This window comes from Helobdella robusta, assembly GCF_000326865.2.
Source record: "Helobdella robusta unplaced genomic scaffold HELROscaffold_88, whole genome shotgun sequence".
Lineage (NCBI taxonomy): Eukaryota > Metazoa > Annelida > Clitellata > Rhynchobdellida > Glossiphoniidae > Helobdella > Helobdella robusta.
The window spans coordinates 240,971-260,260 of NW_008705503.1; the positions used below are offsets into that span (position 1 = coordinate 240,971).

At 33.7% G+C, this 19,290-nt stretch overlaps 2 protein-coding genes across 2 annotated transcripts; one reads left to right on the forward strand and one right to left on the reverse strand.

Annotated features, from left to right (window-relative positions):
* Window positions 1-1,089: 1,089 nt before the first annotated feature.
* Window positions 1,090-3,742, forward strand: HELRODRAFT_116498 (hypothetical protein). Its single transcript, XM_009032798.1, has 5 exons — window positions 1,090-1,123; window positions 1,175-1,416; window positions 2,498-2,601; window positions 3,054-3,105; window positions 3,190-3,742. The coding sequence occupies exons 2-5, from the start codon at window positions 1,325-1,327 to the stop codon at window positions 3,644-3,646; spliced, it is 705 nt and encodes a 234-aa protein (XP_009031046.1). The 5' UTR covers window positions 1,090-1,123; window positions 1,175-1,324; the 3' UTR covers window positions 3,647-3,742.
* A 5,588-nt stretch (window positions 3,743-9,330) lies between these two features.
* Window positions 9,331-15,631, reverse strand: HELRODRAFT_90723 (hypothetical protein; the record flags this gene model as incomplete). The annotated part of the gene is made up of 16 exons (XM_009032770.1): window positions 9,331-9,419; window positions 9,532-9,630; window positions 9,844-9,994; window positions 10,099-10,238; window positions 10,494-10,644; window positions 10,747-10,856; window positions 11,103-11,290; window positions 11,703-11,875; window positions 12,296-12,460; window positions 13,055-13,102; window positions 13,601-13,705; window positions 14,191-14,316; window positions 14,780-14,855; window positions 15,130-15,218; window positions 15,319-15,404; window positions 15,499-15,631. Coding segments are annotated over 16 exons (1,929 nt in total), but the record flags the coding sequence as incomplete, so codon positions are not given.
* Window positions 15,632-19,290: the final 3,659 nt, after the last annotated feature.

The following is a 19,290-nucleotide window of genomic DNA, read 5'->3' on the forward strand; positions in this document are numbered from 1 at the left end:
AGGCATGATAAAAGGAAAGAATAAGTGAATGAATGGATGAATGAATATATAAAGGAATTAAATTTCATTGTATGAGTAGAACGTAATATATTATCAATCTTTCATTCGATATATAGGTTCAGATTTCATTTGCTCAAAATATAAATTTTAAAAATAACCAAATTAATAATAATAATAATAACTACTAGAATAATAATAATCAATTACAATCACAGTAGCATGTTGCATGCAGCAAAATCGAAATTTTTAAGTTTAGTATTAAAAATGAAAAAACACTTTGCTGATTATGTTTAACACTATTATTATTATTATTATTATTATTATTATTAATATTATTATTTGTTAATTTATATTATTATTATTATTTCGGTTATTGTCCATATTTATTCTCATTCTTTATCAATGTTTACAATCAGCCAGCAGAATATTTACATATCTGTTACTACTACTACTACTACAACTGCTACTACTACTACAGCTACCAGTACTATTACTACTACTACTACTAATACTACTATTACTACTACTACTACTACTACTACTACTACTATTACTACTCACTTATACAAAACAGAACCAAGACCAGATGAGAAAAATTTCAACATGCAGATGTTTGAAAGGTTGCCTGAGATTCGAACCAGGGGACCACCAGTTACAACAGCAGCAGCAACAACTGCTGAGTCAAACATTTACCACGAACGGCCACCGTTCCTTTTCAACTTCTGGAGATAACTTTTGCGACGTTAACAACTTTTTGAATAATAATAATAGGAAAATTTCAGATTGGCGCTTGAACCAGCCGCAGAGTTGTACGAACAACGGTGTTACTAATAACCACAACGGCAGCATTAATAACAACAACAGCAACAATCCTTCCTGCAGATTATCACCAGCTTCATTGAACGCCCTGCTCAACAATCAGTTCTATCTCAACAACAACATCAACAACAACAATGTTTCCATCGCCAACTTTAAAAATTTCAAAGCCAACTTAACTTTCCACAACAACAACAACAACACGAACAATCCTTTCTTACCCATCCTTTCACCAGTCAACCTCTTCAACAGCAACAACATCTTTGCCAACAACAACAACAACAACAACTTCATCAACAGCAACAACATCCTCAACAACAACAACTTCACCAACAACAACAACAACTTCATCAACAACATCCTCAACAACAGCCAGCGCAAGCATTCGAGAGCGTCGTTATCTTCAGCGTCAACATCGGCAACAACTCCAACAACAACAAAAATTTTTGACTTTTTCAAAGACCCTGAAAAAGCAGCGAACGGGAACATATTCTGCAGGCGAACAAACATGGCGTATTTCAAAAGTTTGCCATCTTACATGTGCAATTCATACCAAGTCAGAACAGACGATGATGGTCCTTATGGGAATGACGAGACGAGGTTTGTGCGTGTGTATGTGTGTGTGTGTGTGCGTGTGTGTATGTATATGTGTGTTTGTTGTGTGCGTGTTTGTTGTGTTATAGTTAATTGTGTGTTTATATATATATATATATATATATATATATATATATATATATATATATATATATATATATATTATATACACATATGAGTTCTTATAAGCTTTGTTCAGTTGTGTCAAATAACTTCTTTTCAAAATTATTCAATTAAATATATATAATCGCTATTTAATAAATCAACAGAGACATGCTTGCATTCGTTCATTCATTCGTTCGTTCATTCATTCATTCGTTCGTTCGTTCGTTCATTTATGATTGAACTGGCTTCAAACACGAAAAAACTATTACTCCAATTATCGAATGATTGCAATCAACAAGCGTAATTCCTTTGCAAACAAACACTCGTTCTTTCATTCATTCGTTCGTTCATTCGTTCTTTCTGTTTTTTTTCATTTGTTCGTTCATTCTTTTTTGAGTATTCGTTCACCCACTCGTTTATTCATTTTTCATTAATTTATTTTTGCGTTTGTTCACTCACTCCTTCACTTGTTTGAGCCTTCCATCCTTTATCTAACAAACCAATCAATCAATTAATTAAAAACTGCTGAATTTTAACCCAAAATTCCATATCTGCTCAACAAATCAACCTCACTGTAACCTGGCCCAGATATTTATTAGCCAATAAAATTGTACCATGAGCTGATGTGACCTACTTTTAAATTTATTTATTCATTTTCAATTTTATTCGTTCTCTTATTCAATGAAATTTTGAGCAATTAACGTTTTATTTATAGAGTTTGCAATGAAGATTGATTGAATGAATGAATGAATTAAGTAGTAAATGAATGAATGAACGAATGAACGAACGAACGAACGAACGAACGAACGAACGAACGAACGAAAAATGGTCACGAAATGAATGAACAACAAATGCGTAAGAACAATCAACACTGAAAAATGAATGAATTCAATAATAATTATGAAAAATCAAATGAATAAATAAAAACCATATTTATTATTCATAAAAATAACAATTATAATTATAATAATTATAATTTTAGATGTTTTCTGCTGACGACATTCAGCTACCTGACGAAGACTACAATGGCCTGCGTGGTGTGTCGGATGGACATGCTCGTCTACGATAAGTACCCGCTTATCAATGGTTGGTTGGTTGGCTGGTTGGCTGGCTGGTTGGTTGGTTGGTTGGTTGGTTGGTTGGTGGGTTGGCTGGCTGGTTGGTTGGCTGGCTGGCTGGTTTGTTGGCTGGTTGGTTGGTTGGTTGGTTGGTTAGTTAAATGGCTGGTTGGTTGATTGGCTGGTTGGTTGGTTAATTGATTGGTTGATTGGTTGGTTGATTGATTGGTTGATTGATTGGTTGATTGGTTGGTTAATTAATTAGTTGATTGGTTGGTTGATTGATTGGTTGATTGATTGGTTGATTGGTTGGTTAATTAATTGGTTGGTTAATTAATTGGTTGATTGGTTGGTTAATTAATTGGTTGGTTAATTAATTGGTTGATTGGTTGGTTGATTGGTTGGTTGATTGGTTGGTTAAGTAGTTAATTACTTTCATGAAACAACCATTGATAATTTGACGTGTTGCTCGACCGCCAGGAACCTTCTTCCTGTCAAGCGAATCGTACGACGGATGTGCCATCGAACTCTCGTCACCTCGAAAGCAACAACATCAACAGCAGCCACAGAACTTTACCAATCTACCGAACGCCACCACCAGCACCACCACCAGCAGCAAACAACAACAACAACAGTACTTAAACGCGGTATGCATCGGCTGCATGAACGCCAAAACTCGCAAGATCGTCTGCAAGTTCTGTCGGAAAGAGTGGAAAGGCAACTCGCTGGTGATCGGCAGCATGTACAACTACGACATCTTCGGCGCCATGTCTTGTTGCTCGCAGCGATTTAACTGCCGGAAGTGCGGAAACCCGACGAGAGATTTCCCCCCGAAAGATGGCAGGTTCTTCTGCTTTAGCGACTGCACGAAGATGGCCACCTGTGGCAGGTGTGGTCTTGAGGCCCAGCATTCTATCAAGCCCCTTGCCGCTGTCTTTGATGACGTAATCGTTAATAATAATAATAACAATGACAACAATAAAAACAACAATAATAATAATAATTTGGAAAATAATTCTGCGGTTGGTTGTAAGAGTGAGAGCAAGAATGAAAGTAAACGCGAAGATGATTAACAGAACTGCAAGCAGAAAATATTGATAGTAAAAAAAATAATGCTACTAATACTGGGGGCGAAAGTAACATTATTTCAATTATGTTATTACTAACAAACATCATCTTCATCATTTTAATTATAACCATCATCACTACCATCATCATCTTCTTCATTTTAATTATAACCATCATCTTCTTTGTCATCTTCATCTTCATCATTTTAATTATAACCATCATCACCACCACCATCATCATCATCATCTTTTCGTTTTCACACAACATAGTTTACATTACAATTACAATATAGGCAGGCTCTCTTATTCACGTGTGCATTGTATTGAATTTGTAAATAAATAATATGTATAAATGTTATAACCCACACACACACACACACACACACACACACATATATATATATATATATATATATATATAATAAATATATATACATATATATAATATATATTATATGTATATGAACAGTATTGGTTGGTCGTAAATAAGACACACGATATAATTACTTTTTCGATGTGTGTTGATGATGTTGTTGTTGTTGAAGTGATGATGATGATGATGTTGTTGTTGTTGAAATGATGATGATGGTGATGGTTTGTTGTTGAGGTTATGATGATGATAATGAATGATGATGTTATCGCTGCTCAAATGCATCAACAGAAAATACAACAACAACAACAACAAAGATACTGATATCAATGATAATAATGCCTACAACGACAACAGCAACAACAACAACAACACTGCTACTTTACACTTATAAATCTTCAGCAACAATAGCAACAGCGTCATTAAATCATGTCACACGCTTTTGCTGGCGCATCAAACAATGATGACATCAACACACACACATACAAACCCATACACACACACACACACACACACACACACACACACACACACACACACACACACACACACACATACATACATACATACATACATACATACACGTACATATCACTATATATACAACTGTATATTGCAAAATATCATGCAACTATTCATTCATTAATTTGTTCATTCTCTTTCTGACATTAATTAGTTGTTTTTTGATCATTCATTTATTCACCTGTTTTTTCACTCCTTCGCCTGTTTATTTGTTTATTCATTCATTCATGCATTCATTCATGTATTCTCCCATTCATTTGTTCGTTCGTTTGTACGTTCGTTTGTTCGTTCATTCTTTGTTATTCTGAATAAATACATGATTCTTTCATATTTCTTACATATTTACTAGCTATTCGAAGTTTGCTCACCTATTCGTTTGTTCATTCATTCATTCATTCGTTCATTCATACATTCGTTCGTTCGTTCATTCATTCTTCCATTAGCGCACATCTCGCCCCACAAACAATTTTAACGAAATAATTATTGGTTATGACAATGGTTGCTAAGATGGAGTGACAACAACAATAATAACAACAACAACAACAATTGCAAATAATAATAGTAATAATGATGATGATGATGATGATGATGATCTAACATATTGATTTATATATTACGCTAGCGAAAAATGCCTTCACGAACCATTAAAGATTATTGCAGTTTATGTTGTGATTGATAATTACGATTTTATTATTATTATTACTATTATTATTGTAGTTGTTGTTATATTATTGTTATTTTTATTTTGTTATTATTGTTATTACCTTTCGTTTTAAGCCAACGAAAATGGGAGACTTATTATAACTTATGGTAATGGGGAGCTGATGAATGAATGAATGAATGATGGAACGAAAGGATGAATGATGGAACGAAAGGATGAATGAAATAAAAAACAGAGCAGCCAACAGAAATTAGCACACAATGATGCTGTGAACGTACGACGCAATTACATTTTTGCGAAGTTTTTAATTAAGGTTTCAGTGTAAAAAAAGAGTCTGTTTATAACGGTAAGTTTTATATTATTGCTGAAGAGATAGAGAGAGAGAGAGAGGAGAGAGAGAGAAAGAGAGAGAGAGAGAGAGAGAGAGAGAGAGAGAGAGAGTAAAAACGTTTATTTTTCTATCTCATTATTAGCTTATGTAAATTTTTTTCATACACATTAACCGGCTGTTAAACATTAGCGATCAACAACATCAACAACAATAAGAATAATAATAACATTCATAATAAGAATAATAATAACATCAGCAGCGTTAATGTATTTTGCTAGGTAATCATTTTTTAACACGTACTTCTGTATTTGGCCTGGCTATCTACGTGGCTCGCTGCCGAAGTTTTTGCGGTTTAGAACAAAATGTACATACAACATGCACATATATTATTTTATCCTGTTGCTGTTGTTAATGTTGTTTTGCGAATGTTGTGATGTTGTTGTCGTTTGAAACGAAACGGATTTTATGAAATATCACTTTATCCTCTTTGTTCTTCATCGCGCACATTTGAAATCATCTTCTTTCCATACCGTCTCTTCATACATCAGACTAATTTATATTTTTTAAAAATTAACTCTTTCACAAATTTTTATATTTTTTAAAACTACACACAATACACTCACACACACACACAAATACACACACATACAAATACACACACTCAAACATACACACATACATACTTATAATGCTTCATTTAAAATGCGTGTTCACGCACACACACACACGCACATACACAAACACACTCACACGCAAACACATGCACAAACACACTCACACACACACACGCAAACATACACACACACATTCACATACACTCACACACATACTTATAAGCTTCATTAAAAATGTGTGTTGTTTTAGTTATTCAGGTCAACTTTTAGGATTTAATGTTGTTTCTATATATATATATATATATATATATATATATATATATATATATATACTATGTATATATACATATAATTTTGTTTGTTTGTATGTATGTTCAATGTATGTTTTTTATTGTTTTGTATGTTTGGTATTTTATTTCAAAGATTTCTACATCCATCCATTTTTATTTTAATTAAAAGCAGATGTCTGAGGCGAACATGAACGTACGTAAATTATTTCTTTTGTTCATTCGTTCGTTCGCTCTTTAATTCATTTACTTGTTCATCTACCGTCCATTCATCCGTTTTTTTATTCATTCATTCATTCATCCAAATGTTTATGTCTAACCACATTTAATTATCTTCACCTAGCATAAACATGCCTTGTGTTTAATTATTTTGCTCTATATCTATGAAAAAAATAAAAATTTATTTGCATCGTCGTCGTCTTCATCACCATCACATCACTAACATCATCATCATCACATCATCATCATCGTCATCAGTTAGACTTTGGTTTAATGTTGTACGTTGCCTTCGCCATTGAAAAAATGCTGAATTAATTCTGAATAAATTATATCTACACTCACATACACACGCGCACACACATACACGCACACACACATACACATGTATAATAGAGCATATATAATGTATAAAAATGTATATAACCATACAATTATCTAGGTTAAATTTGACGCTTTGCTATTAGCTGTTTCGTGTTTTGTTTTGCATATTTTGTTAGAAACAAGTTCTGTGTCTGTCTGTCTGTCTGTCTGTCTTTCTGTCTGTCTGTCTGTGACTGTGGGTATGTTTGCATGTTGTTGTCGTTATTATTATTATTATTTTCTTCTGACTATTGTTACTATTTTCCTCTTTTTGAGAAGTTTTCAGACGATTTTTTTGAATAATAACATAGTTACGATCGGCCCCTTTCTGCCCGGAGATAGGACGGCGAAGTCAGTTATGTCGGAAGTTATGGCGGTCTGCACCTGAACTGGCCTAAACAGAACGGACTACCCGAATGACATTCTCTTGCTCATCTGGATGGCAAGGCGAAGGCGAGAGTGGATGGTTGATGGTTTTCCTCTGCATTCTTCTTCCTATTTGAGCAGCTTTCAATATATTATATATCGCTATTATTGTTATTTTATATTGGGGTCCTATGTGTAGACAGACACTTTACTTTGCATTGCATTTTATAGGAGAAGCGCCTCTATCGAATTATTTTCAGAAACCCTCTCAACGCTGAATTTTGTTGGAAAAATGAGGCCTATTTGTTGATTTTCAGACATAATATTTTGGTTATTGTTATTATTGTTATTATAAATATTATTAATAATATAATTTTCAATTATTTTTTTGTCATATTCATCCATCCATCCTTCTATCCATCTATATATCTTTTCATTTCTTTGAATCATCATATATATATAAATATATGCGTGCGTGTGTGTGTGTTTGTATGTTTGTTTGTATGTGTGTGTATATTTGTTTGTACGATGTTTGTGTATGTTTGTTTGTACGGTGTATGTATGCATGCATGTGTATGTTTGTTTGTGTGTTTGTTTGTATATATTCATGACTTTCAAATTGAATATTGCATAATCTTATTCTGTTTTCTCCTTCTTTCAAATTTTTTATACATATATTTTTAGAAATTATTATGCTATGATTGTAACTATATATATATATATATATATATATATATATATATATATGAATCTATAGTAAATATATATTTAGGATTAGTTTTTTTAACAAACACATTTTTATTTTAGGACATATTTTAAGCAATATTGTAAAAAAATTTACTTTTTGCGGTTGAATTTCATTTAAATTTATGGTGCGCAAATCTTTTTTGACTGAATTTTGTTTTAAAATTCTTTTTTTTCGCTTACATTCAATCAATTATATTCAATTCAACATTCATTTTTTTCATCCATTTATCCATCCCTCAATCCTTTCACTCACTCATTTAACCATTGGTCGACTAATTCTTTCAATCATCTACTCATTTATTCATTAATTTAACCAATCACGCATTCATCCATCCGTTCATTCATCCATTTATTTCGCCCATCAGTCTATTCGTCCATCCATTCTCTTCATTCATTTTCATTTCGTTTTCTCCTAATTCATTCATTTTATCATTCTGTCGCTCATTTGTTGTTTCATTTTTATATTTTGAACCTTTTATTTCAAAATATAATAGGCCTTCTTGTTCTTATTCTTACACACACACACACACACGCACGCACACACACACACGCACGCACACACACACACACATATATATATATATATATGTGAAAAACTATTCCATCGGTATATTACTTACCGTTGTTATATTTTCACTCACACACACACACGAACACACACACACACATACATACATACATACACACACATACACGCATACACAGTTGATTTTTTCTTTATATATTCTTTTAATTTTGTTTTGACGAAACACCAAAAATTAATAAAAATTATTATCCTCGCTTTGGAGTTTAACAGAAAAATAAAGAAATGAAAAAAAGCGTACTATTATTTCTGTGTGTGTTTGTATACGTGTGTGTGTGTGTGTGTGTGTGTGTGTGTGTGTGTGTGTATTTTTGTGTATGTTCGTCTGTCTGTAACACGATATATCACAGTTCATAAAAATTTACCTTTGAAAAAAAATCATGATATTAAATTAAATTAAAAAAATGGAATCAAACGATGATGATAATGTTTAGAGAGAAGGAGAGAAAGTGGAGAGAGAGAGAACATGACGAGAAGGAGCAACTAGTCAATCAACGGCACTTTCATCCTCCCACACTTCACTCCAACACCGACAGATGACGTCACCGATAGCTTCATCCATCAAAACAACATCAACAATCATAAAACAACACGCACAACAACAACAACAACAGCATAATAATAATAATTTCAATTTTCGCCGGGGAAGGAATAAAATTTTTCAATGAGATCGCCGTACTTTTTGAGGACGTCGGGCCGTTTCAACTTCAACGTTGGTCCTAATTAGTGGATTGATTGATGGACGGACGAATGAATGAACGATTGAATGAATGAACGAGCGAACGAATGAATGAATGGATGAATAAATGAATGAACAAACAATTCACTAACCCAATTCACCACCGGGGATTGAGAAATCCGCAGGCAGAATGGTCCATTTTTGAATTTTTTGAGCGTTTGAAGGTGCTTGCAAGTTTACTTGAGCAATTCCTGAAATGAGGTAAAGATTTTTCTCAGAAATAATTTTCAAGTAAATAAAATTTAATTTAATAATTCTTCATTAAAAATGCGTTGTGATAATTAAATTGTATCATTAATTAATCGTAATTGGAGTATTTTTTTGACCCGCTGAATTCAATCACATCAAGCAAATGAACAAATTATTTTAAATTATCAGCAATAATTTTTAATGAAAAAAAAAACTACCATCGTCAATTGCCTTCTTGACCTTTTCGTCTTTGTTATCTAGGACATCCTTGACGTATTTGGCCTCCGAGCCAATGGAATGACACCAATCTATGGCGGGTTGGGACAATTGGTCCAGTGGCTCCAACGTGTCCAAGTTCACTTCACACTATTTGAATAAGAGAGAGAAATTACAACAACACTAACACTAACGACGACAACAACAACACTAACGATAACAACAACAACAACATTACCATCAACAACAACAACCTTAAAAGTGATGAGCAACGATAGAAACCTCCTCCTATCGCCCAACAACATGCAGTTGCTCACACACTTCAACGTCTCTTTCACCCTCTCTTCGATCGGCACCGGGGCTACATTCTCGCCCCCAGATGTTATTATAAGTTCTGTTCGTTCATTGATTGGTTGATTGGTTGGTGGTTGGTTGATTGTTGGTTGGTTGATTGATGGTTGGTTAATTCAGTTAAGTTGTGGTTAGTTCCTATCAGATTCATGTTATAGAGATCTGACCGCATTCAAATGCCTAATTTTGTTTGACATGTGAACATTATGTTTTTTTTTCTCTCCCTCTCTACTCTCACTTGCACTATCTCTCTCTCTCTCTCTTTCTTGCTTTCTCTCTCTCACTTTCACTCTCTCACCTTTAATTCTTCCAGTGATGAAGAGACACCCTCTTCCGTCCATCTTTCCGATATCTCCAGTGTGCAGCCTGCCTTCAGCATCCAAGGTTTCCCGCGTTTTTGCCTCCTCGTTCAGGTAGCCCATGAAGACGTGACGTCCAACCATGCACACCTGGTCAATAATGAATGGATGAATGAATGAATGGATGGATGAATGAATGAATGAATGAATGAATTAATTAATTAATTAATTAATTAATTAATAAACAACTACCTCTCCACACCCATCACTATCAGGATTGTCCAGATAAGTTTGCACACCTGAGTAAGCCATGCCCACACTTCCCAATATCAAATGATTCTTCGGCGTTAATGTGTGAGCCGCTGTGTTTTTTGTTTGTGTGTTTGTTTGTCCGTGTGTTTGTTTGTCTGTGTGTTTGTTTGTCTGTGTGTTTGTTTGCGTGTTTGTAGTCTTATTCGTTTGTTTGTTTGTCTGCTAATTGCTGTAAGTAAATGAAATAAAAATAAGAAGAGCATTGAAGATGAAGGTGGAAAGCAAAAAAGAGATGGTGAATGGAGTGGATAGAGTGGGAGAAGAAGAAAAAACTGAACAACGAGGAACTGACTGACCGGTGCATTCGCTAAGGCCGTAGGCTTCTCTGATCGGCAGGTTGAGGCTGTAGAAGAACTCCATGGTTTCCTTCATGATTGGAGCAGCTCCAGTGATCAGAAAGTGGCATCTGTTGAAGCCCAGTGCCTCTTTGACCTTCGTGAAGACCAACTTGTTGGCAAGGCCGTACATGCAGCTTGTGCAGCAGCTGTGCCATCGTACAAAATGATACCATACCAAATGATACCATACAAATTGATATTATTCAAAATGATTATTCAGACAAAATGAAACCATACAAAATGATACGATACAAAATGATACGATACAAAATGATACGATACAAAATGATACGATACAAAATGATACGATACAAAATGATACGATACAAATTGATATTATTCAAAATGATACCATACAAAATGATACCATACAAAATGATACCATACAAAATGATACCATACAAAATGATACCATACAAAATGATACCATACAAAATGATACAGCAAGGCTTCTAATTACGTAATGAGTTAATAGTAATAACTCGACCGCATTGCAAATATAATCCATTCCCCGTCTTAAATATAATCTAGCCCGGAACAACAAAAACTGACCCTGACTTCCCGTGGGCTTTCCACAGTCCGACTTTCTTCGCCATCTTGATGACGTTCCTCTTGAAGACTCCATTTTTGCGGCCCACCACCAACATCGCCTCGTGCATCTTCTCCCAAACCCGCGGCACACCCATGAAAATTGTCGGCCGTACTTCTTTTATGGTGTCTTTCAAGGTGCCCTGGTTGGAGGAGTGGTGGTTGAAAGAATGGTTGTGATAATGATGCTGATGAGGATGATGATGATGATGATGAGAATGATAGTGATGATGATGGTGATGATGAAGAAGATGATAACTGTGACCATGCTGTTGAATTATTTAATAATTTCCAACTTCCCAAGCCAATGTTTTAAGGTTGATATCATATTTTAGTTTAACCTTAGGCATCGTCATCATCACCAGCAACAACATCATCATCATCATCACTAGCAACAACATCACCATCATCACCAGCAACATCATTATCATCATCATCACCATGAACATCATCATCCCAAGATGATGATGATGTTATGATGTTGCTGAGAGCGTCTCACTCATTCTTTTACTCATTCATTCATTCATTCATTCATTCACTCACTCACTCACTCACTCACTCACTTTGAGAGCGTCGGGCTGAGCGAAGTAGACGGAGGAGCCGACGATGAGGCTGCTGTAGATGTCGATCATCTGGGCGGCGATGTGGCTCAGTGGTAGGTAGGTCACTCCCACCTCTTCGCAACTGGTCCCCTCCGAAATCGAGAGGACTCGCGCTGACCATGTCAACTGGTTATGATGATGATGATGGTATTTGTGGTGGTGATGATGATCGTTATGGTGGTAGTGGCAGTGGTGATGATGATCGTTATGGTGGTAGTGGCAGTGGTGATGATGATCGTTATGGTGGTGGTGGTGATGATGATGATCGTTATGTTAGTGGTGATGATCGTTATGTTAGTGGTGATGATCGTTATGTTAGTGGTGATGATCGTTATGTTAGTGGTGATGATCGTTATGTTAGTGGTGATGATCGTTATGTTAGTGGTGATGATCGTTATGTTAGTGGTGATGATCGTTATGTTAGTGGTGATGATCGTTATGTTAGTGGTGATGATCGTTATGGTGGTGATGATTGCGATGATGACGATGGCTGTTATATTGGTTATAATAATTGTTGGGATATTAATGATTGTTAATATTTGTGATAATGTGAATTCATCCATCCATCCATCCATCCATCCATTCATCCATCCATCAGCCCATTTCATTTTTTTACTCATTCATTCGATCATTCACTCACTCATTCATTTATTCACTCATTCATTTATTCAATCAAATATTCATTCATTCACCCATTCACTCACTCATTCATTCACTCACATTATCATGGCTCAACATGGCTCCTTTTGGTGGTCCAGTTGTACCTGACTTCAATTTTTAGAAAAAATTATTTTATCAGTTCATGCATCCATTTATTTGTTCATTCATTTGCTCATTCATTCGTTGGTTTATTCATTCATTCGTTCGTTTATTCATTCATTCATACATTTGTAAAGACTTTCATTTATATTATATTTAATTATATAATAATCGAATCTAAAGTCTTTTCAAACCAACTTTTATTCAAATAAATAATCTTACAGCTAGTGATAATTTGAATACATTAATCAATCAATCAATCGATCAATCAATCAATCAATCAATCAATCAATCAATCAATCAATCAATCAATCAATCAATCAATCAATCAATCAATCAATCAATCAATCAATCAATCAATCAATCAATCAATCAATCAACCAGCCAACCAATCAATCATCAATCAACCAATCAATCAATCAATCAATCAATCAATCAATCACCAATCAATCAACCAACCAATCAAGCAACCGACCAATCAGCCAACCAATCAGCCAACCAACCAACCGTGTATATAAGACTACAGCACTTATTTGGAGCGATATTTTTTATTCGATTGTTGAGCGCCTCATCATCCTCTTCGCTTAGCTCCATTTTCATTAACTCGCTCCACTACAGACGAGTTGTTTTGAAATAATAAAAATAATAATAATAACAATAATAACAACAACAACAAAATTATAATGGCTTCAATTATAAATAAATCTGTCAATCAAATCATCTACTCTTTAATTCATTCATTCATCATTCATTTTGTGTTCATTCATTCATTCATTCATTCATTCATTCATTCATTCATTCATTCATTCATTCATTCAAGCGTTCATTCTGTCCTATAACAAAAATAAAAACAATAACACTTATTATTACTGTTATAATATTTATTATATATTAATTATTATATTATTATTTTATGTATATTATATATATATATATATTATATTATATTATATATATATATTATTCGAGCACTTATCCTAGATAATGAGCATCTATGGTTTTATTATACTGTACAATAAAATTTTGTTTTATTTTTTTTTATTTAATTTCCCCTATTGATTTATTGATAATAAAAGAGCTTTAATTATTCTCCAGACCAGGTAAACATTATCGTATTTCTCCTTCAGCTGCCCTTTGTACTGAATGATGGCCCTCACATCCGTCAGCTGGTCAGAAACTGAGAGAAATTTCTGGAGTTGAATGTCATTTTCCACTACGATGATCTGTGATTGATTGGTTGGTTGGTTGGTTGACTGAGTGAATGATTGGGTGGTTGATTGGTTGGCTGGTACTTTGACAGATTGGTTGGTTGATCGACTGGTTGGTTGATTGGGTGGTTGGTTGATTGACGGTTGGTAGATTGACTGGTTGGTTGGTTCATTATTTCATTCATTTTTTATTCTTTCACTCTTTCAGGCCTGCCTTCATTCGTCCATTCGTCATTCAGTTTAATTTTTATTCATATGTTGATCTGTTCTTTTGTTTATGCAGTTATCTTTCATTCATTCAATCATTCATTCATTCATTCATTCATTCATTCATTCATTCATTCATCCATTCATCCATTCGTTAATGTATCCACTTTTCTCTTTCTTTTCATCCATTCATTTGTTTGTTCATTCACTCATTCATTCGTTTGTTCATTCATTCAAACATTTGTTCGTTCATTCGTTCATTCATTACTACCTGACAGTTAGCGCTATTGGCTACGTATAAACACAACTCGGCAGAATTCGTTGTGTATATCCCGCATGAAATGCCGCTGGTGATGATAATGATGATGATGATGATGACGACTACGACGACGATGATGATGATGATAAACTCAATGATGATGATGAAATATGGTAATGATGATTGCTTAGGTTTATGTATCAATATGCTGCTATCTTGCTATTTTTGGTTAGTTATCACTATTATTGTTATTATTATTCTTAGTATTAGCGTAGTAGTAGTAGTTCTAGAGAGAAAAAGAGAGATAGAGAGATAGAGATTAATAATAGTAATAAATAATAATAATAATAATAAAATCCAACCCAGCAAAGATGGCTGCAAAATTGGAGATGAACCATTCTGGCGAATTGAAGCCGATGATGCCGACGCCATGGTGGCTTTCGAGACCTAACTGTGTGTGCGTGCGTGTGTGGCATCGTGTGTGTGTGTGCGTGTGTGTGTGCGTGTGGCATCGTGGCATAAAATAAAAATAACAAAATAGCCAGTTGTACCCTGATAAATATTTTCGCCATCTTCAGGACAACTGTGTAGTACTGATTGTAAGTCATCTTCACCCAAGCACCATTCTCCTTATGGCCTGGGGAGGCATAATAACAATAACAATAATAATGATAATAATAAAATAATAATAATAAAATAATAATAATAAGAAGAACAACATGCAAACGAACACAAAGCATCTCTTTCCCCGTGTTTCTCTACGGTCCTCCTGAAGGCTGTGACTATGGAGATCGGTTCCATGTCGGTCGGACTCACATCTCCCAGCCGGATCTTCACCGCCTGGTCGGCTTTCCATGTGAATAGGGATGTGCTGGGAACGAGGATGTCTGGGCCTGGTGGCGATGGTTGTGATAATGTTGATGATGATTATGATGATGAGATGATGATGATGATTACAATGGAGAGTGTGGTGATGGTTGAGATTGCATTAACTCTGCGATGATGCAATCAAGGGAGAGAGAGAGGGAGAGAGAGAGGGAGAGAGAGAGGGAGAGAGAAAGAGGGATAGGGAGAGAGAGGGAGAGGGAGAGAGAGAGAGAGAAGAACTAAACAACTCTGCCCTGGTTAACCATCGCGTTAAGAATAAATAGTGTTTCAACCTGACAAGTTCATTCGCTTATTAGATTCACACTACGAATAATAAGAAAAACAATCATCCTTATTATAATTAGCGATGAGTCAATGTATTTTCCGATTCGTAATTTCTATATTATAATGAGATAGAGATAGAGAGAGAGAGAGAGAGAGAGAAAGAGAGAGAGAGAAAGAAAGAAAGAAATGAGCGGAATTTTCGATTGCGTTGTAGAGTTATAAATGATCAAGAAATCACTTTATAAGTAAACCTCTTTCTCTCTCTTTCTTCCTCTCTATCTTTCTTTCCTTCACTCTCTCTTTCTCTCTTTTCTCTATTTTGCTCTCCTTCCTATCTAATGTCATCTTTCCAGCATCCACCCTGCTAACAGCGTCAGAGGCATTGGAACTTTCTCTCTTGTTATCTTGTTAAATCATTTATTGTGTTTTTTTTTTCTTTCACTCTTTCTTGTCTTCTTTCTCTCTCTCTTTTTAGCCTTTCTTCTTTCGTTCTCTCTTTTTTTCTTTTTCTCTCTCTCTTTCTCTCTCTCTTTCTCTCTACCTTCATTCGTCTATACCCACGCCTGATATACCTCGGCTCGGAAATATTTTTAAAAACCAATCAGATGTGATGTTATTATTATTATTATATTATTGAAAATTATTTAAGAGAGAATAAATTATAGTCAAAATTATGATAATTATTATCATCAATATCTTTATATATCAGCCACTGAATTTTATTTTAAAAGAACGACGAAAAATCATTGCGGAAAGTTTAATGGGATTTTTTTTTTGCCTAATTGGTCTTTAAAAAATGTTTCAAATAACGATGATAATATGACACGCATTAACGAATTGGTAACATTCATATATACAATACATACAAACAAAGATACATACATACAAACATACATGCATACAAATATACATGCATACATGCATACATACAAAGATACAAACATGCACACATACATTTATAAAACTACTTTGAGAACATTTTTGTAAATCAATGAAATTGCTTCGGTGCATTTTATGTGCGTTTGTCGTTGTTAATTTGTTGTTATAATGTTGTTGTTGTTGTGGTGGTTGCTGTTTTGAAGTTGTTGTTGTTGTGAGGTTGTTGTAGTTGTTTCATTAATTGCACGTTGATAAAATTATCACATTTTTATTATTTCTTCGTACTAACAGGCAACTGACGAAAAATTTTTACCAAACACGTCTGCATCAACTACAAGATAGATTTTTCATGTTTTGTAATAACTTTTCCCTCAATAATGTAAAAAACAAACATTCGATTTAACATGTAAGCATGTGTGTGTGCGTGTGTGTGTGCGTGTATGTGTGTGTGTGTGCGTGTATGTGTGTGTGTGTGTGTGTGTGTGCGTGTGTATGTGTGTGTGTATGATAATAATATTAATACTATAATTTTTTGTATAAACTCAAGTTTTACAATAATATTAACATCAACCATTCTTTATTACCCAGTTCGTGTAAAAAGGTGACGAAATTCAATATATCCAATATTTCTAATAATCTCACTTTGACGAAAATTTTCAATGAAGGATAAGCAAATGAATGAATGAAGAAATGAATGAACAAACAAATGAATGAATGAATGAATGAATTAATTAGTTAAAAAACAAACTTTACAAACGAACAAATTAATAAAATAAATAAATCAACGAAAATTAAGTGAGCGTTTGAACGAACGAACGAATGAATAATCGAATGGATGAACGTACGAACGAATGAATGAACGAACAAAAAAACGAATGAATGAATGATTGAATGAATGAACGAAAGAACGAATAAAAACGAACAAACCCACCGAAACACTCAGGCTGGACTTCATCATCGCTCATGGCCATCATATTCAGTATCACAGATTATTACTATTTATTATTATTACAACAACAATTATTTATTTATTTATTATTATTACAAATTACAATATTTATTATATAAAAATAATATTTAAATAATTATTTATTTATTATTGTTATTACAAATTACAATATTTATTATAATAAAAATGATATTTAAATAATTATTTATTTATTATTGTTATTACAAATTACAATATTTATTATAATATAAATATTTAAATAATTATTTATTTATTATTGTTATTACAAATTACAATATTTATTATAATAAAAATAATTAACAATACCAGTCCTAAATACACAAATTTATATAAAGAGGTTTGTAGTCGTTTGTAAGTAATTTGTTTGAAAATATCAATTAGTTCTTCTAACCTATTTGTAAGTATTATACATATTGTCTATAAGTTAATATTATGGTTATTATTATTATTATCAGTAGCGTAAGAAGCAGCAGCAGTTGCGGCAGTAGTAGCGGCTGTAGTAGCGACAACAGTAGCAGTAGTAGTAGAAGTTAGTATCAATACCAGTATTATTTACTCATTCATTTTGTCCGTCAGCATTTTTTTCACTTAACTTAGTTTCTTATGTATTACTTTATTATTATCATCATCATCAATTCCTATTATTATTATTATTATTATTATTTTATTGTTATTATTATTTCATTATTTTTATGCCAGACGAGACTTACATGACGTATGACTACTCATTATTTGATAAATTTTAACCGTCAGAATCCAAATATGTGTGTGTACGTGTGTGTACGTTTTCCTCTTGGGATTTATAACAATCAATTACTATTTTTGCATGCACACATACATGTATACAAATATAATAATATAAATATAATAATATTTATGTTATATATACTTATATATTAATATATAAACCTATAGTAATAATAGTGGTTAGCTGATAAATAATTATTGTTTAGGTGTGTAGTCAAGAGCTCGAAAATGCTACACACAAATGAGAAGACACACGTGTTTTTGTACTACGCTGTACACGCATCGTTCGATTTTAATGTATGCCTTCGTCCTTAAACTTCACATGTGCCTTTGTGTGTGTGTGTGTGTTTATATGTGTGTGTGTTTATGTGTGTGTGTGTGTTTGCGTGTGTGTTAGTGTGTGTGTGTGTGTGTGTGTATTAATGTTAAACTGAATAGGCAAACAATGCTGAATTGATAATTGAACGACTGACTGAATGATGAATAAATAATTGAGTAAATTTTGGATGAATACATGAAGAACTGACTAAATGAATGAATGAGTGCTAGATAAATGAATGAGTGAATGAATCGATGAACGAAAGAACGAACAAATGAACGACTGAACAGCTCTATGAAATAAGTGTGACTGAACAAACGAATGAATGATTGATTGTATAAAAGCGGCGATGAAAAAAATATAAAAATACGTCGGCGCGATGGTGTAGCGATGAAGTGCCTGGAACTGCCGTTGCAGCGTCTGGATTTGACTGCAAAGATATTCCCGCCTGCCACA